This window comes from Acinonyx jubatus, chromosome A2, assembly GCF_027475565.1.
Source record: "Acinonyx jubatus isolate Ajub_Pintada_27869175 chromosome A2, VMU_Ajub_asm_v1.0, whole genome shotgun sequence".
Lineage (NCBI taxonomy): Eukaryota > Metazoa > Chordata > Mammalia > Carnivora > Felidae > Acinonyx > Acinonyx jubatus.
The window spans coordinates 71880965-71902655 of record NC_069383.1 but is presented as its reverse complement, the minus strand read 5'-3'; the positions used below and the strand labels follow the sequence as shown (position 1 = coordinate 71902655).

At 37.3% G+C, this 21691-nt stretch overlaps 1 protein-coding gene across 4 annotated transcripts in view; it reads right to left on the bottom strand.

The window, feature by feature from the left end:
- Positions 1 to 21691, bottom strand: part of CDK6 (cyclin dependent kinase 6) — a 256288-nt gene that overhangs the window by 169440 nt on the left and 65157 nt on the right. For all 4 annotated transcript variants that reach the window (XM_027071885.2, XM_053218457.1, XM_027071884.2 and 1 more), the window contains exon 3: positions 16853 to 16988. In XM_027071885.2, coding sequence (XP_026927686.1) covers positions 16853 to 16988 — 136 coding nt within the window. The remainder of the gene's footprint in view (positions 1 to 16852; positions 16989 to 21691) is intronic.

The following is a 21691-nucleotide window of genomic DNA, read 5'->3' as shown; positions in this document are numbered from 1 at the left end:
CTGAGTCTTTTTAAAATAGTCACTGCCAAGGGAAACCTGGGTGGCTCAGTTGATTGAGCGTCTTGACTCTTGATTTTGGCTCAGGTCATGATTCCAGGTCGTGGGATCAAGCCCCATGTTGAATTCCGTGCTGAGCCTACTTAAGAGTCACTTGCTCCCTCTCCCTTTGCCCCTCCCCCTTGCTCGTGCACATAGGCGTGGTCTCTAAAAAATTTTTTTTTAATTAAAATAAAAAAAATGGGGCATCTGGATGGCTCAGTTGGTTAAGCATCTGACTTCGGCTCTGGTCATGATCTCACAGTTCGTGGGTTTCAGCCCCGCGTCGGCCTCTGTACTGACAGCTCAGAGCCTGAAGCCTGCTTCAGATTCTGTGTCTCCCTCTCTGTGTCCCTCCCCTGCTCATGTTTTGTCTCTCAAAAATAAAAAATAAATGTTAAAAAATAAAAAATAATAAAAGTAAATAAATAAAAAAATTAAAATAAAATTGTCACTTTCAGCATAGTCTTTAAGGATCCCTGCTTTCTGATCACAAAGTAATATTTTAATGACAGTTCAAACATTCAAAATCCAAAGGATGCTGAGAACAAACTGTCTAAATAATAGGTCTGTATGGCCAAGACCAATGTGGAAACATCAATAGACAGGAATCCCATTCAACTTCAGACATTCCCTGTTATGGGACAACTGGGTGGTGCGAATTGGAATCTCTCAGAATTTATTCTGCAAATATTTCTGAAGACCCAAGCAGGCGAAATCCTGAGCCTAAAGTATGATGCCCACAGGTTTCTCAGCGGCTGTGCAACCTCCCACCAAAGGCTCTGCCAAGAGGGGTGCCATGGGGGTGCTTTTTACCTCGTTTCTCATTAACTAAAATATTATTTGCATTTATGAATTTAGCTCCAACTTACATTTCTGAGCTCCCAAGTTTTTCCAGATATAAATATCTAACTTAACAATGCCAGAAGGAGTAAAAGAATTCTACATGTGTAATTTCACCACAGAGATACATTTTAGAAATGCATATTTTTCAGTTAAATAGGAGATACCTGTACTTATTAAAATAGCCCTTCTCAGCTCAATTGCCACACTGTAGCAGTCACAAAGCTGCACAACTTATTAAAGGCTGTCTGACTGCACACAGGTTTGATTTGTGAGTTAGGGAGCTACGAATCGTACTTAAAAGGCAATCCAGCAAGCAGCTGGATATAACATTTCCAGGCTTCCCAGTCCTTCTGGATGCTTCGTTAGGCCTCTTATCAGAACAAGAAGAATAGAGATCTCTGTTATGGCTTTCCTGTGGCAAGTAAAAGACAAGGCGATGATTTTCCAGTCCATTTCCCCTGGCAACATGCTCATCAATCACCAGAGGCTAGGACTTTGTTATTTTGGCTGCAGGAAAGAAAGCTCAGTGGTTTCTGTCCGGGTGAAATGAGACTCTCTCCTATGTGATGCTTTACGTTATTATCTAGGGTGTGTTGCCTCCCATCTTAAGAGTATTTGGTTTAATGGCCTAGGGCTCACAGCGCTAAGTTGGAACACAGCAAATGTCACCTATTGTACAAATGATTCGGTCTGGAATAAAAGCTATTCTGAAGAGCTTGTTTGGTAATGCCAGTTTTCTAAATCCAACAAGGGGACTACCAAAGCTGCAGGTATTATCTTTCTGTAAACGATATATCTTTAATGATTTTTCATTTACTATCTCCCAGTGTGGTCTATTTTCATCTTCCTATGTTCAAAAGGAGCACAGTAGGAAGGGACGACAGACTTTTAAGGAAAGCCCACCCCCCCAAAAAAGTTTAGAAAATACTAAAGAGACATCCAAATTCCATCTGGTGTCACCTTTCTCCCTTTTCCCCCTCCTTTAACTTTGAAGAAATATAGGCTGTCTTGAGTAGATAGAGGAGTTATTTGTTATTTTAAGGGCAATTACATGTTGCAAAGACAACTGTTAGCACTGAGTCCCATATTCAGTATCTTACTTCAGGAAAAACTGCAAAGACATCAGATAGCCCTACATTAAACTAATTTTGCAAATAGGTTAATATCTTACCTGTTCGTGGTAATCTCCCTGTATAGGCAATCCAGAGTTTGAAAGAAGTGTTCTTTTTTTTTTTTTTCTTTTTTTAGCAGGTAGACAATAACACAAAGTCTGAAAAAACCTTTGCTTCACTATATAATGTAATTGTTATGAGCTCATTTTAACAAGACTAACAGTTGATTTTAAGTAAAAAATAGTGAAAACATTTAATGTGCATTAAAGAAACACACACCTATGCCTTCCATGTAGCAAATATGGCCTGTAATTTTATTCTATAGGGTTTACTACTCACCAGTAATTACTTCCATTTATAATCAAGTGAAATTCCTCCATAGCCCAATTACACTATTCAATGGTAAAATGACAATAAGATTAAAGGAGATAATAACAATGGTATCAGTAAGTCTTACATTTACCATTTTATCAGTATCAGCATCAATAAGCATGTACTAAATTTTTTTTATGTATACACTGATTATTTTATGAAATCTGTCTTACTGTGTTGCTTAACAGCAAAGGAAACGATACTATGTTGTTAATACTCATGTTGGGATATAAAGAAAAGATTCAGATGTAAGAACTTTCAACGTCTCTGTCATAGAGTGTATTCCCCATAAAAATGAATGTTAAAACATGCTTTTGTCAGATTATAAGAATATTAGAGGTTAAATCATATGAAATTTCTATTTCTGTAGGGCAAAAGCAGTCGACTGCTCACTTCAGACCATAAATGTAAACAACCCATAATATCTCAACAGAGATACACACTATTAGTATTTTAGTAGATTTCCTTCTAGTTGTCTATACGTGTACTTGACATGGATTTCAAAATTAAGATCATATCATATAAACAGTTTGGAGCTTGTCTCGTTTTAGGCAATTATTCTTAAAAATATGATTTTTTTACATAAATAATTCTGTTAGATAGATGTTCATAATTTATTTAATCATAGTACATTCTGATTTTACTGTGTATTTCTCTGATTATCTGTAAGGCTGAATATTTCCCCTACCTATCGTTCAGCCATCCTGTGTATATGTATTTCTTTTGTGTGTGTGTGTGTGTGTGTGTGTATTTCTTTGTGACTTCTGTTCATATCTTACCCATATCTAAATTGGGTAATTTTCTTATTGGATTATAAAAGCTTTTTATATGTTAAGGACACCAAACCTATGTCATATTTTTGTAAATACTTAATTTGCCTTTTAATTTAATGTATTTATTTAAATTTAAAACTTTTATAGTCTAATCTATGAATTGTTTCCTTTGTGATAATGTCCACAGTGTTTTGCTTAGAAAACTCTACTCCTGGATCTGGTATTTGCTTATGCATTATTCTATTCATTAAAAAATTAATAGCGACTCCCTATACACACATGCCTTTTCAAACTATAAAGTGTTTAGACTTTATACAAAACCATAAAAGAGGGCACTTGCTTGGTATCTGAAGCTGAAAGTGCTGTCTTCAGCCTCCTAACCAGCACTAAATGTTACTAAATCAGGCCTGTTTCTAGCAAAATTTACAAGCAAACTCAGCTGTCTCTTTTCTAAGGAAAATTTCCTGCTGTACAAAGGGTTACCTCTGAACAGTATCTCCATTATTTCACCCATGACTCCATTCCTAATTTTCTGTTTTCTGGCAGCTGCTCTCTGACTTACAAATAATGCGTGTCTTTGTTTAGAGTTCCTTAAAAAAACTGTATATTCTAAATGTGGAAGAAAGCTCAATTTATTTTACTTTGAAACCTGAGAAATCAATAACATGAACCATATGTTAATTATGGAACTTAGTGATAAATAAAGTAAGAAGGTCCTGAGAAACCGTGGTGGTGAAAGTGACGGTAGAATTGAAACAGAAAAGGAAAGAAGTCCTTTCTCTCGGTGTGTGATGCTTTCATAAATCTCTCTGCTTGGGACGATACCAAAATGCAACTCTTTTCTTAATTCACTCTAATGTAATTTATATTTCACTTTCTTCCCAGTTCTGAAGTGTTTTCAATCAAGGCCTTACAGCAATGATGAGATGCATATCAAGGGCCATTAGTACAGTAGCCACATTTAGAACAGATGATATTAAAGATAAAACTTAACCAGTATTTTTGCCCTTCTGTGTCATTTATTGGCATTCATATAGTTTTTCACTGAAGACATGAATCAACCAACCTTTAATATCTGGATGAAGTGTTAAAGAACTTAGGTTTACAAGATAAACTGCCATGATTGGGGTAATACACATAATGGGGGAATAAGAGCATTTCAGATATTTATATTCAACATAATCACATGCTTTTTAAAGAGCTACCATTGGGGGTTTATCGAGGGTTATAAATTTCTCCTTTTTCCTGGGGACCTATTCAATTAATTTTTCTCTTGTTACCACCAACTTATTTCTTCCTCTTCTTGTTCCCCATCTTGCTGACAGGAATATATTTTCATAGGAGGGGGCAGAGGGAGGCAAGGCCCTTGCCTACAGCCTTTACACCAAATCAGTCTCCACAAACACTTCAGGTCTTCAGCTATGGGTGATGTGAATTCCTCAGTTCCAGATTTGAACATTAAAAAGTGACATATAAGTGAAATTAAAATGGCAACAAGGAGCACTTCAAGTGTTCGTTTCATACAGACCATATCCAAAGAATATCTTAAACTGGGGATAACTATTTCCAGATCAATCAATATCTGATTGCTCAATGAAGACTTAATTAACCTTTAATGTCGCAGTTCCCAAACTTAAATCATAATGCAATTTCCTATGCCCTGTGGTCCCCAATTTCCTGCTTTGTTGTTTTAGCTTTCCAATCTAAAAGTGGTATGACTATACTAGAATAGAATGATAAATATTTCTTTGGTTTTGTCCAAGAAAGGAAAAATGAACAAGTATGGTTAGGGACAGCAGAGAGCAGTGGTAAATATAAAAAACAAAGCTAGTAGCTTATATTTGTTAAAAGCTTAGAGTGACAGTTGGGAGAAATTCTGAGCGCTCATTGCTTCTAATACATGGGCTTCCAAGATAGTACGTGAACACTGTGCTTCTGGCACTGGTGTCGGTGTTAAAAAGTTATCATCCACCTAACTTTCACATGGCTTTGGTTCCTTGTCTATAAAACAGAGTTTGGAATTCTGTACCAGGGACACTTGCAAGTCCAGTAATTGTTCACTAATTTAAGACCACAGAGAACTGTGAAAACATAAGTGAAATGAAACAAAAAGCATCTTTCAAGGTCAAATCATGATGTGTCATTAACATTTTTTTTTAAAGAGTTAAGATTTCAGGCTGGCTTAAGAACTTCTAGTTAGAATTCTCATATATTCCTAATTGTCTTCTCTTTAATGTATATTAGTGAGTTAGCATTTGTCAATAGGACATCTTAAGGAATAAAACCTCGGTTTTGAAACAGGTGTTGTGGGGGTGTTTGGGTGGCTCAGGTGGTTAAGAGTCCAACTTCGGCTCAGGTCATGATCTCATGGTTTGTGAGTTTGAGCCCTGCGTCGGGCTCTGCACTGACAACAACATGGAGCCTGCTTGGGATTCCCTCTCTCTCTCTCTCTCTCTCTCTCTCTCTCTGCCCCTCCCCTACTTGTTCTCTCTCTCAAAATAAATAAATGAACTTAAAAAAAAATAAAACTAGTGTTGTGTGTATGGGCGACTTTAGTTAAAATGCCACACCTGACTTCACCTGGACTTAGATCTGAACCTTCTGGTGGCTGGGGTTACCCATGCACATCAAGCAAATACTCCAGAGGTTTGAGTCATCTCAGAATGTCCTCCATTCCCCATTCCAGTACTGACCTATGTCACACTGTAGGAGTGTATTTTTTAAACTGTATAGTTGTCCCTAAGCATCACCAGAGGGTACTTGTTAGAAACTCTCTCCCGAGATTAGGTTGGGGAATTGGTTAGGGCAGGACTATTGTTTTATTTATTTTTAACGTTTTATGTATTTTTGAGACAGGGAGAGACAGGGAGAGACAGAGCATGAACAGGGGAGGGTCAGAGAGAGGGAGACACAGAATCTGAAACAGGCTCCAGGCTCTGAGCTGTCAGCACAGAGCCCGATGCGGGGCTCAACCCATGGACCGCGAGATCATGACCTGAGCCAAAGTCGGCCGCTTAACCAACTGAGCCACCCAGGCGCCCCAGGACTATTGTTTTAAATGAGCACCCTGGGACAGTGGTTCTGTAGGTGATTCATGAACACACTTGGAGACATGGAGCATCATGCTTACCTAATGCCATTAACCCTTTATTAGATGGAACTTATATTTTTCAAAATTTGTTGGGTTTAGTGTATTTTTCAGGCATCTAAATTAGGCTTACCATTGTATGGTACTAGCCAGAGTTTTTAGATAGTAGATTTATACTTGATTATTTCTAATATTCAAGGAATTATCTTTCACTTCCTAAGATTTCAAGTGTCACAGGATCCAGATGCTTGGCATTAGGCCCTGATTTAGATAGATAAGTCCAAATTCAGGTCAAACTCTCCTTATTTGATATTCCATTGAAGTAAATCTTTTTGGAGAATTTTGTTCTTTCAGAATGATGGTGAGGAAGAGAAAGAGCAGAATGACAGAATCATAACAATATTTCATACACTGGAGATATTTGATTCTTATGACTGCCCCTCTATATGGGGCTTTCAAGTTTTCATGACAGAAGTGTTTGTGAAAGCACTTATTCATTCAACAAATATTTACTAGAGCCAAAATGAGTTTTTTAAGTGCAGTGAGAGGACTGATTAGTCCTTTCCACCTTGCTTAGGAATGAGAAATAAAATACCACCTTAGATAACTCATGGATTCCTTTTATACAGGCCTTTCACTAATTTAAAATAAAGCAACTGTAAATTGTTAGCAAATGCTCTAGAAGAATGGTACTTTCTTTTTTTAATTAAAAAATTTTTTTGAACATTTATTCATTTTTTGAGAGACAGAAAGATACACAGTGTGAGCAGGGGAAAGACAAGAGAGACAGGGAGACTCAGAATCCGAAGCAGTCTCCAGGCTCTGAGCTATCAGCACAGAGCATGACATGGGGCTCAAACTCATGAACTGCGAGATCATGACCTGAGTTGAAGTCAGACGCTTAACCGACTGGGTCACCCAGGCGCCCCAAAGAATGGTACTTTCTTAACTTCCAAACTCCATAATGCATATGAGTATCTGAGATTTCTGGATAAGAATGATACAAATCCAAATGAATAAGAATAGGAGAGTATTTTTAATTAGATTTTTAAAAGTAACTTAACTCTTCAAAGTTGCTACTTTTTCCAGTGGGGATGGGGAAGAACTTTTGCACACAGTGCTGAGGATATCTTTATGGAAAGCTTATCTTCAAATTAAAAAAAAATGCGTAACTATTGAATTATCTTTTAGATATATATCCCTGGGAGACAAGAATAGGGTCGAGGATTCATAGCATCAATCATTGTCTTCATTTGACTTCGTTTCCCAGTTTTCACATAAAACATATTTAGCAGAATCCAACATTGAAAGAGGATAATATCTGGAATTTTGTTAAGTCAGTACTATATGAACTGAGAAAATGCTTTATAGTTCTAGTGGAGATCAGTTATTGGTTTTAGACTATGTGTAAACCAAGCCGATAAAGCAAATCCTTAGTTACAATATGGATAATCCCAATGTTGCTCCCCACCATAAATAGCTGAATGTGAAAGCAAAAGTGGATGTGTGGAGATAGGACATATCACATCAGCTTATTTTTCTATACATGTGTGTATGCATATTTACTTATAAAATCTATCCTTGAGGAAGTACAATTTACGCACTTATACAGCAGGAATACTGATTCCTACATTTCAGAATTAGAGGGTTGATAAGGTAAACACCGGAGTATAGTTACCAACTTGTGTTTACTGGGTATCCCTTATATTCTAGACAGTAGAATACTGTACTAGTACTGGCTGGTACTGGGGATAAGTACAATAAACCAGAGTCCTGACTTCAAAGCTTTTACCTTCTAGTTGAGAAAGATAAACACCCATAAAAAAATGAATGACATAATTTCAGTTAAGTGTTATGAAGAAGATAAAATAGGACAATGTGGGAGGGAGAGGCGTGGAACATTCCAAACAGCATGAACAGTCAGTACATACACTGAGCTGGAAGGATGGGGGAAGAACAGAAAGAAAGCAGGTGTGGCTAAAGAACAGTGAACCAGGAGTAGGGTAGAGGCAGATTGGAATTTGGCAGGTGTAGGAAGAAAGAGCCCTAGATTATGTAGGACTTTTATTCTACAGGTCATAGGAAACCACTGGACAAAAGTTTTCAGTAGGGGAGTAACACTTTGATTCATGTTCTAGTAAAGTCCCTCTGAGTCTTATACAGAAGATGATCTATATAGTAGGCAGGATTAGAAGACAACATGTTGAGTTAGGAAGCTGGTTTGATGGGTTTGACTAGAGCTTTAGCAATAAAGATACTGAAAACTAGTTGGACCAGGGATATCTTTTGGGGATAAAGCCAAAAGTACGTGGATGAAGATTAGATTGGATTAAATGAAGATTGTGAAGGAAAGCAAGAAGTTAAGAATAATGCCTAGGTTTGGGGTTCAAATAATGAAGCAGATGGGGAAGGCTTCAATTGGGAAGAGAATTCTTGGGCAATCTTTTGGTGATGAGATATCAAATGGCTGACTGACTATAATGTATTTAGGGCTCGAGGGAGAGGTCAGGCTACAGGGTATATGATATCTGAAGTCTGGGCTGAGTGACATCACCTAACCAGAAAGTATAGACAGTGAAGAAAAGAGGGCTGAGGGAGAAGCCTTGAATGTTCCAACATTTAGAGGAAGAGAGCCAGAAAAAAGACTATAACCAGGGAGCTTAGGCACATACTAAATTTAGATGAGGAATATCCCTCTTCTATGCACAGCATCACTTTGCTATGTGTCACCATGGTGATACAGACTGGGTATACACTGCCTGCAACTTTTTAATGGGCTCTATAAACAGATTCAATGCCTAAGGTGAAGAAGCATTTTCTAAAGACATTCCAACTTACCTGTTATTAGTTTGATCAAAGTGTCACATGCTTACTTTAGTGAGTCAGTATTATTTATTTTACTGTGTCAGTCTTACAGTACCTTTATAAAGACACTAGCTTTTTTTTTTTAACCCCTATTTCCTGTTAGGCAAAAAAAAAAAAAAAATCCAAACCACTAAATAATTCTGTTATAGTCTGTTATTACATAGTTTTAGATAATCATGTATTTGCATAATTCTGTCCTTTTTCTTCTGATATTTTCAGCTACTACAAGGCTTGGGAAATTGCCTAAGCATTTGGTCCTGGGAGAGTCCTCAAAATCTAGATTATCTAAGTATGTTCTCTCTGAAGAAGTATTGAAAGTTACCACACACTTACAGCTCTTACACTCCACATTTCCCCCTAAATTTGGGCAAAACTCAGTGTTGACTCACTTCCTTCTGATGATCTCTCATACTGGAGTCAATGGCCGACTGTGGTGCCACTCTGCTACTCCACTTGGACTGGCTGCTTAACTCTTTCTGAGAGCAATAGTGCTGCTGTTCCTCTTAAGAATATCCCAAATTCTGTGTGTGTGTGTGTGTGTGTGTGTGTGTGTGTGTGTGTGTGTGTAGGGGCAGCACATACATATGTAAGGGTGTGGTTTGTGTGGAGAAAACATTTCTTTTGAGTCAAAAGACTATATTCAAAGCTGACTTTCTACAGGAAAAAACCCCAAAAACTATAATCTAGGTTATATTTCTGATGAAAGTCCAGATGCCTGTTGTTTAAAAAAAAAAAAAAAGAAAAAGAAAAGAATGCCTCCACGTACCATGGTTAATATATTATGAATGATGTACTTTTTATAAGGCATAAGGGTCTAGAATGTGCTTACATTGATTAGATGAAACATGGTAATAGCCAGTCCTGTAAAATACTACATCAGTGTGGAAGGATAGTGGAACTAAAATGAAAGACTCCTAGGGCTCAGACTGGAAAGAGCCCAAAGCCAGGGACAGAAGAGGGGGTGGGGGCAGAGCTATGCAGAACCCAGGAAAGCTAAGTGTGTGGGGAGTCAGGGTGTGGGTGACAGTGGGAGTGGTGGGGACAGTGGGTGGTGGGGGGATAGGGGCAGAGGGAAAGAGTATAGGGAACATAAGATATTGAGTACTAAGAAGAAAATTAACTGTCTGGGAAACAGCACTGGAGAGCCATGAGCCCTGAGCAATCCAACTGTACTACAGGAATGAACTATTTAAACTTAAATTGCTGTAAGTTGAGGCCCATCCTAGAGTAAAAGTCAACACCAGCATGACCGGCCTTTGAGGTCCTTTGCAGAAGAACTAGTCTTACGATGACATTCTGCTTTGCTTATTAAAATTAATTTTATTAAACAGTCCTCTCAGGCATCTTTCACATATGCATTTTCTTTTAAAATTATTTCATGTTAGTACAAAAAGCAGCATTAAACACTAGGACAGATGTGTGTGTGTGTGCATGTGTGTTTTAAAAAACATGGTCTATTCAATTAGTCCAGCCATGATATTAGATGGAAAAAAAAATGTCCTTCCAGGATCCTTATCGTTATTGTGGAGTATGTGTTCTTTGAATTTCTTGCCTTGTTTTTGGGATCACCTTATTATGCAACATCTGCTCTGAATTTCAAATGTGATAAACAGAGTATGAGTGTCGGTGGCAGATGGCTAATGACCAGCAGCGACAGGGCATTCAAGCCTGCCTTGTTTTCTGAGAAGCGATATTTTCATGTTAATTTGCTCTGTGTCCTGCAAAGATGAGACAAATCACCTGCTCATAATTCAGGCAAAGTGGAGACCACCAGGAGCTGAGAGGGGTGATGGCTTGATTCCTTTAGGGGTGAGAGGAGAGAAGGGTCTGGGAGACTTTCCTCATCTGCAGTTGGAGGGGGACCCATCAGTCACTTTGCATTATGTCAGATGGAGAAAGATGAATTGGCCCTGGGCATCCCGTACTGACACCAGAGCCACTGTTTACTGCAAGCAGATATTATTCATGAAAACAGAGATTTCCCAGAGGCACAAAACAGGTGCTATTAAGAGTGCGCGTCAGTCTCTGAAGTCTGGGTTTTGTAAAATAAACCTAATAGTATATTTTATCTCCTAGTGAAAAGATTACAACCAACAGAAATCTGTAAGAAACATTCAATTGAAGATAAAATGAAATCTAATTCAAAGAGAAAATGACCCACACAGACACATAAACCTTGAGCTTTTTGGCCTTCTCAAGCTCTACAGAATTCATTTATCATAGAAATACATAAATAAAATATAATTTTTTACTCCAAGATTGAGTCATACAAAGGGGCCATATGGTCTTCAGCTAAAAGAACCCCATTTTATTTTGGAGAGGCAACTGATCTTTTCTGACTAATCTTTCAGTGCCTCGAATTTATACTTGTGAAATTATATTGCCAATTTCATCAGATATGTTACATGCACAGAATGTCCAAACAATGATACTAAGTTCTTAAAGAGTTTATAAGATGTTGAGAAGCCAGGTCATACAGGAGGAAATATATTGTACTATTATAGTTAAGCCTATGTACCAAGTTCAGTAAAAGAGGGCATTCCATTTTATGTGTGTGTGTGTGTGTGTGTGTGTGTGTGTGTGTGTGTGTGTGTGTGTATGGTTTTTGTTCTGTTTTTTGAGAGAGAGAGAGTGCTCATGAGCTGGGGAGAGACAAAGGGAAAGAGAAAGAGAATCTTAAGGAGGCTCCATGCTCAGCACAGAGCCCAATGTGGAGCTCAGTCCCAAGACCCTAGGATCATGACCTGAGCTGAAACCAAGAGTTGGGTACTCAACTTACTGAGCCACCCAGGCGCCCTAAGGGCATTCCATTTTAAAGGCTTCATAAAGCAGATTTTACCTGGAACAAGAGAGGGATTTTATTTACAGCTTCTTTCTGATCCCCTCTCAGAGTGGCAGATAAAGGCATGAAAAGAGGGGGAAAAAAATCTGGAAGCCCTATTTTCTCATAAAGCCCTCACAAATGAAAAGTGCTATATAAGCACAGAAACTCTAAATGTATCATGAACCCTAAAAAAAAAAAAAAGGACAATCAATAAGGTATCAATTATTGACTGGTAAATTTAAGCAGCAAACCCAAGAAGACAATACCAAATCTCATATAAAAATAAAGATGGCACTAAATTCCTCCATAATAAAGTAAATCAAAAGGTAACATTCTCAAGTAGAAATAGGAAAACAAAATACGGCAATGGTTAAGTCTATGAAGCAAAATGTCATTATTTGTTGATTTCTGGGCGCAGCAGTCAGCAGGCTCCTCTATACAAATGTCATTATCAACATGAATGGATGTACCTTAGAAAATCAAGAAGAGATGATAAAGACGTCAAGATGAAATATGCATAGGATGTATGTATGCATTTATTTATTTTTTTTAGAATAAGATACACTTTAAAATGTTGGAAAGAACCACTAATGATTTTATTTTATTCTCATGAGCCTCTCAATGGCAATTTTCAGTTCAGGCCTGTACCCTTCACCTACTTTGCCAAAGTCTCACATGACCACCACACAATAATTGCAGGCTTATGCCAGTGAGTTCACCCAACCACCAACCTTCACAAATACTTAGGACTTCAGGGATGCTTTACTGGCTTTTATATTTTTTAATAACAAATGGTATTTAAATGCATTTGAAAAATTATCGGGATGCCTGGGTGGCTCCATCGGTTAAGCATCTGACTCCTGATTTCGGCTCAGGTCATGATCTCACAGTTTGTGAGTTTGAACCCCATGTTGGGCTCTGTGCTGACAGCACACAGAGCCTGCTTGGGATTCTGTCTCCTTCTCTCTTCTCTGCTCCTCCCCCACCTTGTGGGCTCTCTCTCTCTCGAAATAAATAATAAAACATAAAAAAGAAAAATTAGGTGATCTAATTAAAGCAGGTCAAATAAGCCCATCATGGGTTCTTTTCTAACAAACATGTTGATAAAAATACTGAACAAAAAGATTTTACCTCTACAATATCTAGTCAAAGACCATGGAGCATTCCAGTTTTAACCAAGTACTGTTTACCTCCTGCAATTTATGTCCTTAGCAGGCACTAGAATATCCTGAACTTGTGAATAACAGGTAAACAGTGCCACAGAAAACACAGTGGGGTAGTTGAGGAAAGTTCCCTTAGCCTAAATGATCTTATGTGAGGTCTTTTCTTGATTTTCTGTTTTATATCTATTTCATGTTAAGATTTTATGCATATTTATAGTTTACAATCTGGCATGTTCTGACACTTGCAAGCCAATGTCAATACTGGTATCTATGATTTTGAAGAAGATTCTAGAAAATATTTTGGTTTCGTAATACACAGAATCAGCTATATACTGTGTTCATTCACAAGTGTGTGTGTGTGTGTGTGTGTGTGTGTGTGTGTGTGTGTGTGTGTGTTTACTTGAAAACATTCCCTAAACTATTGAAATAACCACAGAAAATGGGTATCACATGCTTCTGGGTGCACTTTATCTCTTCTTTTATAGTATAAGGTCCTTGAGAGTAGCTTCATGCCTAATTCACTTTTGTGTTCCCCAAATGCTAGCACAAAACTGTCCATAAATATTCAATAAATATTTGTAGCAGCATATTCAGAAAAACTCTTATTACAACAAACATCCCACATAAGAATCCAACTGTGTTCCCAATAGATTTTTCAGAGCAATAATATTCTCTTGATCTAGTTGTCTAGTTATTGAGACTTCCTATAAATAAGCCTAGACAGTAATGAAATATTTCTATTCTCTGGCTGTGCCCTTCCAAAATTCATTTAACCAGAACCCCAACTCAGAACCTCTTACTCAGCAGATGTTTACCCTGAACACCAACTCTTAAAAAGAAGTCAATCACAAAAACAAATGTACACATCTTTACTAAAAATAATTTTATATCATTTGTATATTTGGCCTAAAATTATACAATTGATAGTTTTGTAACGCTTCTAAGTGATTACTTGTGTTTTAAATAATGGCCTTAAAAGATCACTCACACTCAAATTATTAAAAAAAAACCATTCTAATAATTGATAAGGAAGAAAAGCAGATTAGCATAGCATAGTTCAGAAAATTTTCAAAAGCTAAAGATGAAGACAAAAAGTCTTTTGACTAGCCTTTAAGTTAGCAAAAATGTTCAATTAACCATTGACATACACATTAACTGACTGCAATATTTCATAATTTACTATGAAAGCATGGATAGATCATTAACCACAAAACAGTTCAATTTGTCAAAACCTTCTGGTAACAAGTATTATTTCCCTCTCCCCTTCCTGCCTCCCATCTTCCCCCATCAACCTTAGCTCAAATACTCCCCAAACTCCTTTCCTCTCCTCTCCTCACTTTGGTGGCCACCTTTCTGCCTGTTCCTCATCTTACCCTACCTGCCCCTGCACCCCACCCTTAAGAATTCCCTCAGGGGTGCCCTCCAGGTCAGTGGGTTAAGCATCTGACTGCAGCTCAGGTCATGATCTCACAGTTGATGAGTTCGAGCCCCAGCACTCTCTGCTGTCAGCACAGAGCCCACTTCAGATTCTCTGTCCTCCTCTCTCTCTGCCCCTCCCCCACCTGCTCTCTCTCAAAAATAAATAAACATTAAAAAAATAATAATAATTCCCCCTAACCCACTGTGTTTCTACTCCTACCTGATCAAACCATAGTTTAGCGCATCAGTCTGGTTTATCAACCACTTTAACTACATGATACTTTAGCAAACAATTCCACTTAGTACCCTCTAATGCCAGGAGGATTTAATGTGAAACTCAAATTACCTATGCAGGTGGTAATTTATGATATAATATATACATATATGGTTATCTTGTTTTGCTGCTTAAAAAAATTGACTCCCCCTTCAAACTAATTTTGAACTTAGAACTAACTGCATAAGAAGAAGCTGATGGTTATTTTGACAGTATAAGTTTAAGCTGTTGGAAGTCACTTAAAAATAATTTTGAAATAATCACATCTAAAGAAAGGTTGTCAATGTGTCTTATTTATTGAGTACTTATGTGTATAAATCATTGTGTAGGGACTGTCAGGATACAAAGATGAATGAATAGTTAAAATATGGATACAAATACAATTAAAGGTAGAAAATATAACAAAGAAGAGGAGATGTGTAGAACTAGTGCTGTTTGACAAATAAGGTTATATCCACCTGTGAAAGTTGGTCAAACACTATCTGGGGTGAGCCAGATACTTAAGCAGATGGTTATTGATGGGGAGTAAAGAAATGGCACTGAGCAGGAGGACCACACAGGTAGGAAATGATGAACCACACTAAGAGTCTATTTTGGCAGAACATATCGTCCATGAAAAGGGGCTACGCCCTGCATGCTAAACATGGGGTTTTAGACAAACTTACAAAGGAGAGAACTGAAGCCACAAAACTGGAATAGAAGTCCAGAGGAAAGAGGGGTGCATGTATGGAGAAGAGGACCAAGAACAGATAAGTAGAGGAAGAAATGAGAGCACTACTGAGCATTATATTCTTTTATGAAAGGCAGATGGGAACATAAACTCTTTATCAATCTAAAACCAAAGAAATAAATCATTCAATATGTCAAAGTTCTAAATGTGTCAGTATCTGACAATACCAACTGGCTATTACTGAAACACAAGAGAAACTATTTCCAGCTATTCCCTGCTATCTAAAACAATGCTGAATTCCAGAATTCATTTCTCAACAATGAATGATTAGGTAAAGAGTCTGTTTAGTGAAGTCACCTAACTCACATAAACAGAAGGGTCTTTCATGAAGACCTGCACACGATGTGCATAGATCTAAAAGATCTACTGGAAAGTTCCATTAGGCAGAACAGAAGTATGACCAACAAAACTTTCTAAGTAGGTTTTTCCATTAGACTTAAAGGAAGAAAGAACGTCTGGTCAATACAGCACATGTAGCCTGCTGACCTGTAAGGAGTCTTAAATCATTCCTAAATCCCAAGGGTTTAGGACAGTACTTGGCACTTAGGCTTCCTATAAACGTTTTATAAATGAGAAAGAAAAATGGAGAAAGGAGGGCCTAAAAGCCAGTATTTCAGATTTACATAGTATAAGTTACATCCTGGAGTCAGTATACAATTATAATATGCAATGTGCTCATGTGTGAAGTTTCAAATTACATTCCTCAGAGTCTGTGAATCATCAGAAAAAGACTGAGCTACATTTACAACACTATACACCTTCTAAGGTTATGGCCAGATAATGTATATTTAAATATTTTTCAATAATTTTAATATGTATGAAAACTAAAACAGTTTTTTCACAGAACCCTAAAAATAATGAATTAGAATATATCTCATTATATGAACATCTTGGTTGATATATTTAACTATATATTGAGTTCCAAAAGCTCTAATTCTGGCAATTTTTTTTTTAACGTTTATTTATTTTTGAGACAGAGAGAGACAGAGCATGAACAGGGGAGGGGCAGAGAGAGAGGGAGACATAGAATCTGAAACAGGCTCCAGGCTCTGAGCTGTCAGCACAGAGCCCCGACGTGGGGCTTGAACTCACAGACCGTGAGATCATGACCTGAGCCGAAGTCGGACGCTTAACCGACCAAGCCACCCAGGCGCCCCTGGCATTTTTTTAAAGTAAGCTTAACGCTCAATGTGGGCTTTGAACTCACTACTCCAAGATCAAGAGTCATATTCTCTACTGACTGAGCCAGTTGGGTGCCCTCCTGGCAATTTTCATATGGAAGGAATATGACTGCTTAATAGGCTATAATAGTGTGACTATTTAATCAAACAGACAGATGATTCTTGGTACCTTTATGGTTTCAGTGGGCACTCCAGGCTCCGGGACTTTATCCAAATAAGTGGTCAGGTCTTGATCAACATGTTCAAACACTAATGTTAGTTTGGTTTCTCTGTCTGTTCGTGACACTGTGCATACATCAAACAACCTAAAAGAAAAAAGAAAGATATTAAGTAGGTAGCAATAAGCAAAGAAGTAACATATTCTGCAACTCAATCGCACAACAGGTTTAAAAAAAAGGCGGGGGGGGGGGGGCCGAGGGCAGCGTTTATCATTCCTTCAAATAATATGTAAGGATGCCTAATGGGATCTGATACTTTAATTGCAATATGAAATTTAGGAGAGAAACACTTCATTAAGTGATGACAAAATCCACAGCGGCAAAGAGAAAACAACATGACTAGAGCATAGGAATGTCTGCCTGGAGAGTTTCCTTAGTTAAGACCTTACGTAGTACTTGCCAATAGAGATAGTTTAAAAAACTGCAGCCTAGGAAAAATATGGTTCTTCTTAGCTCACAGTTCAAGAATTATTAAAGAGACAGATTAAGTATTCTTTGGAGATGTTGCACTCTGCGATGAAGATTTTCCTGGAATTTAAGGTGTTACAATCATGCCTGTGAAAATAAGGATGATGAAATATGGTTTATTTCTAAGAGAGCCTTCTCATCCTGGGGAATCAAATCATTTCCCTGGAAAGGGCATAAATCCTTGGTTTAAAAATTTCAAGTATCACACTAATCAAAACTGAAATTTTAACTTTTTCTTTTTTTTGGAGAGAGGAGGTATTTTAAACAGCATTAGTAAACTACATCATCATTAAATGATACAGATGAACAAACATTATAATTAAGTCTGGATGGGCAAATCCGCTATCTTCCATAAAATTCTACAACTAATTTAAAATTTAAGTTTTAAAAGCAAAGCCTTTGGTAGTCAAAAGCATTTTTAAGCCCAGGGACAAATTTTTCTTTACTTTCAACCACACATAACACACTATCCGACAGATGAGATGCTCACCACATGCTTGAATAATTAAACAAACCACCTGTAAACAAGCTGTAAATTTGACAAGAATGTAATATAAATACTAAGAAAAGGCTAACAAAATGCTATACATAGTCTTCTCACTTTTAAAGACGGAATAAACACGCCCTTCAAAGAAACTAACTATAAATGTGCATATAACCCATTACTAAAATGCCGGGTTGACTCTCAATTATCTACTTTGCATCCTACCTCTTGAATTTTTAATGCACGCCACCCTACTGCATTTCTGGGCTGAACAGGTCCTTCACAATATTTGGTACTTCTCTGTGAATCTAAACTAAACTTTAAAATAAACTAAAGAACACTATAATGAAGTTAAATCTGGTGGGATGAACACAACCATCACCAACCACACTTATTTCACAGCCAGATCTGCACTACTTTTTAATTATACGCAATTTGGGATGAGTTCTACAACTCCACTAAAATCAGTTAAGATCAACTGAATTTCTTCTCACATTTATCTACTTTTAAGTATTCTGATTTCTAAGTTTTAGTCACCTACTTCTACACGTGATTTTTTTGTTTTCTTGAAATTCTAAAGTCTTCTTAAAGTCACTGATGTGACTTATTCTAAAAAATTATTCTGATAAAGTAAAAACTCCTAATAAATTTATTAAAGATAAGGCCATTAATCATATGAGTGTCATACTATGACCAATATACTTGCTATCATGCATGAATCCGACACCTGGGAAGTTTATCAAAACAACCCTTTCCGTTTGGTAATGTGAGGCAACTACCATTTATTCATAGGTTCCTTTGAACCATCTTCTCTCCATTAATCCCACATACTTTTCCAGCTTTACTTTTTCCTTCCTTTTGAAGAAGAAAAAGAAGCTTCTTTCTATATGTTTTCTATTTTTTTTCTTTTCAAAAAAATGCTTACTTATTTATTTTGAGAGAGAGAGAGAGATAGAGAACGAGCTCCTGATTGGGGGGGGGGGGAGGGGGTGGCGCAAAGAGAGTCCCAAGCAGGCTCAGCCCTGTCAGTGCAGAGCCCAATTTGGGGCTCAATCTCATGAACTGTAGATCATGACTTGAGCTAAGATCAAGAGTCAGACGCTCAACTGACTGAGCCACCCAGGCACCCCTGCTTCTATTTTTGTAATACAATAAAACCACAATGATGTACTAAATTCAAACACAAACATGGGAACTGCACCACTATAGCTGTGCTCCTTAAACATCACTTTAAAAATGCTTTCCACTATAATGAATACATTTCCTTCATGAAAAAAAAAATACATTGCTTATCACTGCCTCAGGTCAACACTGATCTTAGTAAGTCCAGTTCTTACTGTGCTTATAATCTGTAATTGACAAGGACATAACTGGAGAATAAAACGATCATAAAACACTGCTGAACCAACGATCACCCGCTTCCAAACCGTTGTCAGTTACCTAACAGCCGCGGCAGTATGTTATGTTGCTTCATTTTACTGAAACCATGTTTTCAAACACTCTTCGTATGACACAATTCAAGAATAACATCTAACCCACCCAACTTATTTTCCTCAATGTTGTATCACTCTCTTCAAGATACAAAGACTCACTGATGGCACCTGCAGTGATTGGGACTCCACATGTGAGAGCTAGGCTAAGGTGAAATCATGGAAGCCACTGCCAACTGCTGTAAATCATAAGCCATGGAGAAAAGGCACTAATTTTAATTGGCAATTGCTAAAATGTGGAATGTTAAAGAGACACATGTGACACTGCATAGTGTTTACCATTCTTGTATAAATTTTAATGTATCTTCTTAATGTATTCTCGACTAGGTAAAGAATGGTGTTAGGTAAGAAGGCTCATGCTGGTTCAAGGAGATAATTCTTTTTATTTCTTAAGGTGCTATTATTTTTTGGGTGGGGGCACTTTCTGAAATCAACTTTTAGAACCTTATTTTATAAGTGGAAATCGCATTTTTCATTTTGTACTAACATTTCTTCCCTAGAGTTTCTTTCTTTCTTTCTTTCTTTCTTTCTTTCTTTCTTTCTTTCTTTCTTTCTTTCTTTCTTTCTTTCTTTCTTTCTTTCTTTCTTTCTTTCTTTCTTTCTTTCTTTCTTTCTTTCTTTCTTTCTTTCTTTCTTTCTTTCTTTCTTTCTTTCTTTCTTTCTTTCTTTCTTTCTTTCTTTCTTTCTTTCTTTCTTTCTTTCTTTCTTTCTTTCTTTCTTTCTTCCCCTTCCTTCCTTCCTTCCTTCCTTCCTTCCTTCCTTCCTTCCTTCCTCCTTTCTTTCTTTTTCTCTCTCTCTCTCCCTCTCTCTCTTTCTTTCTTTAGAGGGCAGGGTAGAGGGGCAGAGGGAGAGAGAGAATTCCAAGTAGGCTCCATGATCAGCACAGAGCCCAATGTGGAGCTTGATGCCACAACCCTGGGATCGTGACCTGAGCAGAACACTCAGGGGTGCCCGGGTGGCTCAGTCTGTTGTATCCCACTCTTGACTTCGGCTCAGGTCATGACCTTACGGTTTGAGTTTGAGCACAGGATCAGGCTCTGTGCTTATAGTGTGGAACCTGCTTGGGATTTTCTCTCTCCTCTCTCTGCACCTCTTTCTCAAAATAAATACATTTAAAATAAAAAAAGAAAAGAGTCAGAAGCATTCAACCAACTGAGCCACCTAGGCACCCCTTCTCTAGAGATACAATTCGGACATTTGTATCTTCAAAGCAAAAAATCATCAAAATACAAGATTAGCATAGCACGTTAACATCCTACTGATAATGGTTACATATGCATATTTTTTATTGGTTTCCAAACCACGGGGAATTTATGTAACCAAGGCTCTCCAAGCTTTTATTATTTGTATGCAACTTCAGAGACAACCAGTTTATCAATTTATAATGTAATGGTCATGATCAGGGTAAATGATACCCTTCCAGTGAATAAATATATGCCAGTCATTGCTGGGGAAATTTAGGTCTCTTTTATGCCCCAAATACAACTATCTAATTATCTAGAGAATCAAATTAAAATGCAGTATTCAGAAGGTAGCCCATATAATGGGTATAATCTAGATGATCTTAGCCTAAATTTATTCTTTGTGCTTCAATAAAGTACAGTGACTCCAGATACATTTTTCCACAGATGCAATTATTTCTTTTCCTTGGTCAGTGCAGAAATAGAATAATTTGTACTTCGGAAAGTACCTTTATCTGTTTACCCATGAAGAAAGCTTCCTTTTATTTGCCTTTGTCTTGTTTTGAATATATAATTCACGGTTTACAAAATTTTCTAATGGCTACATTTCAGCTTATATTTCATCAGGTAACATTTGAGAGGATATTTTTATTTTGCAGGTTAGTACTATAAATTTTCACTGTTGGCCAAGTCAATGGTAGTGGATAGTTTTCTTATAGAGCATGATTCTAAATACAATGAGTAGATGCCTGCTAGCTCTAATCAACAGGTTGTACCTCCTGTCCTTTTCCCCTATATTTGAGAACCACATACTACTTACTGTCCATGGCCTCAGGAAACAGACCACGCAGAATTACTGGAAAGAAAAGAAATATAGCATCAAATTGGTCCTTACTTCCCACCCCTCCCAAGAGGCCAAAACATTTCAGTGGCTAAGTTTTCACGTTTTTCTTAACTAGAATGAAACATGGGTTTTAGGAGAGTAACTAATTTAGTCGAAGGGAGAAAGTGACAAAAGTTACTGATTTAGTTGAAAGGAGAAAGCAACAAGTAACATAGTATCTTCAAAAAGTATAACAATTTTGTAAAGAGTATGTATTAATGTTGCATAGGCTTAAACTCAGGAAAAACACAGGTCAGTCCATTATCTACAAATTCTTCATCTTG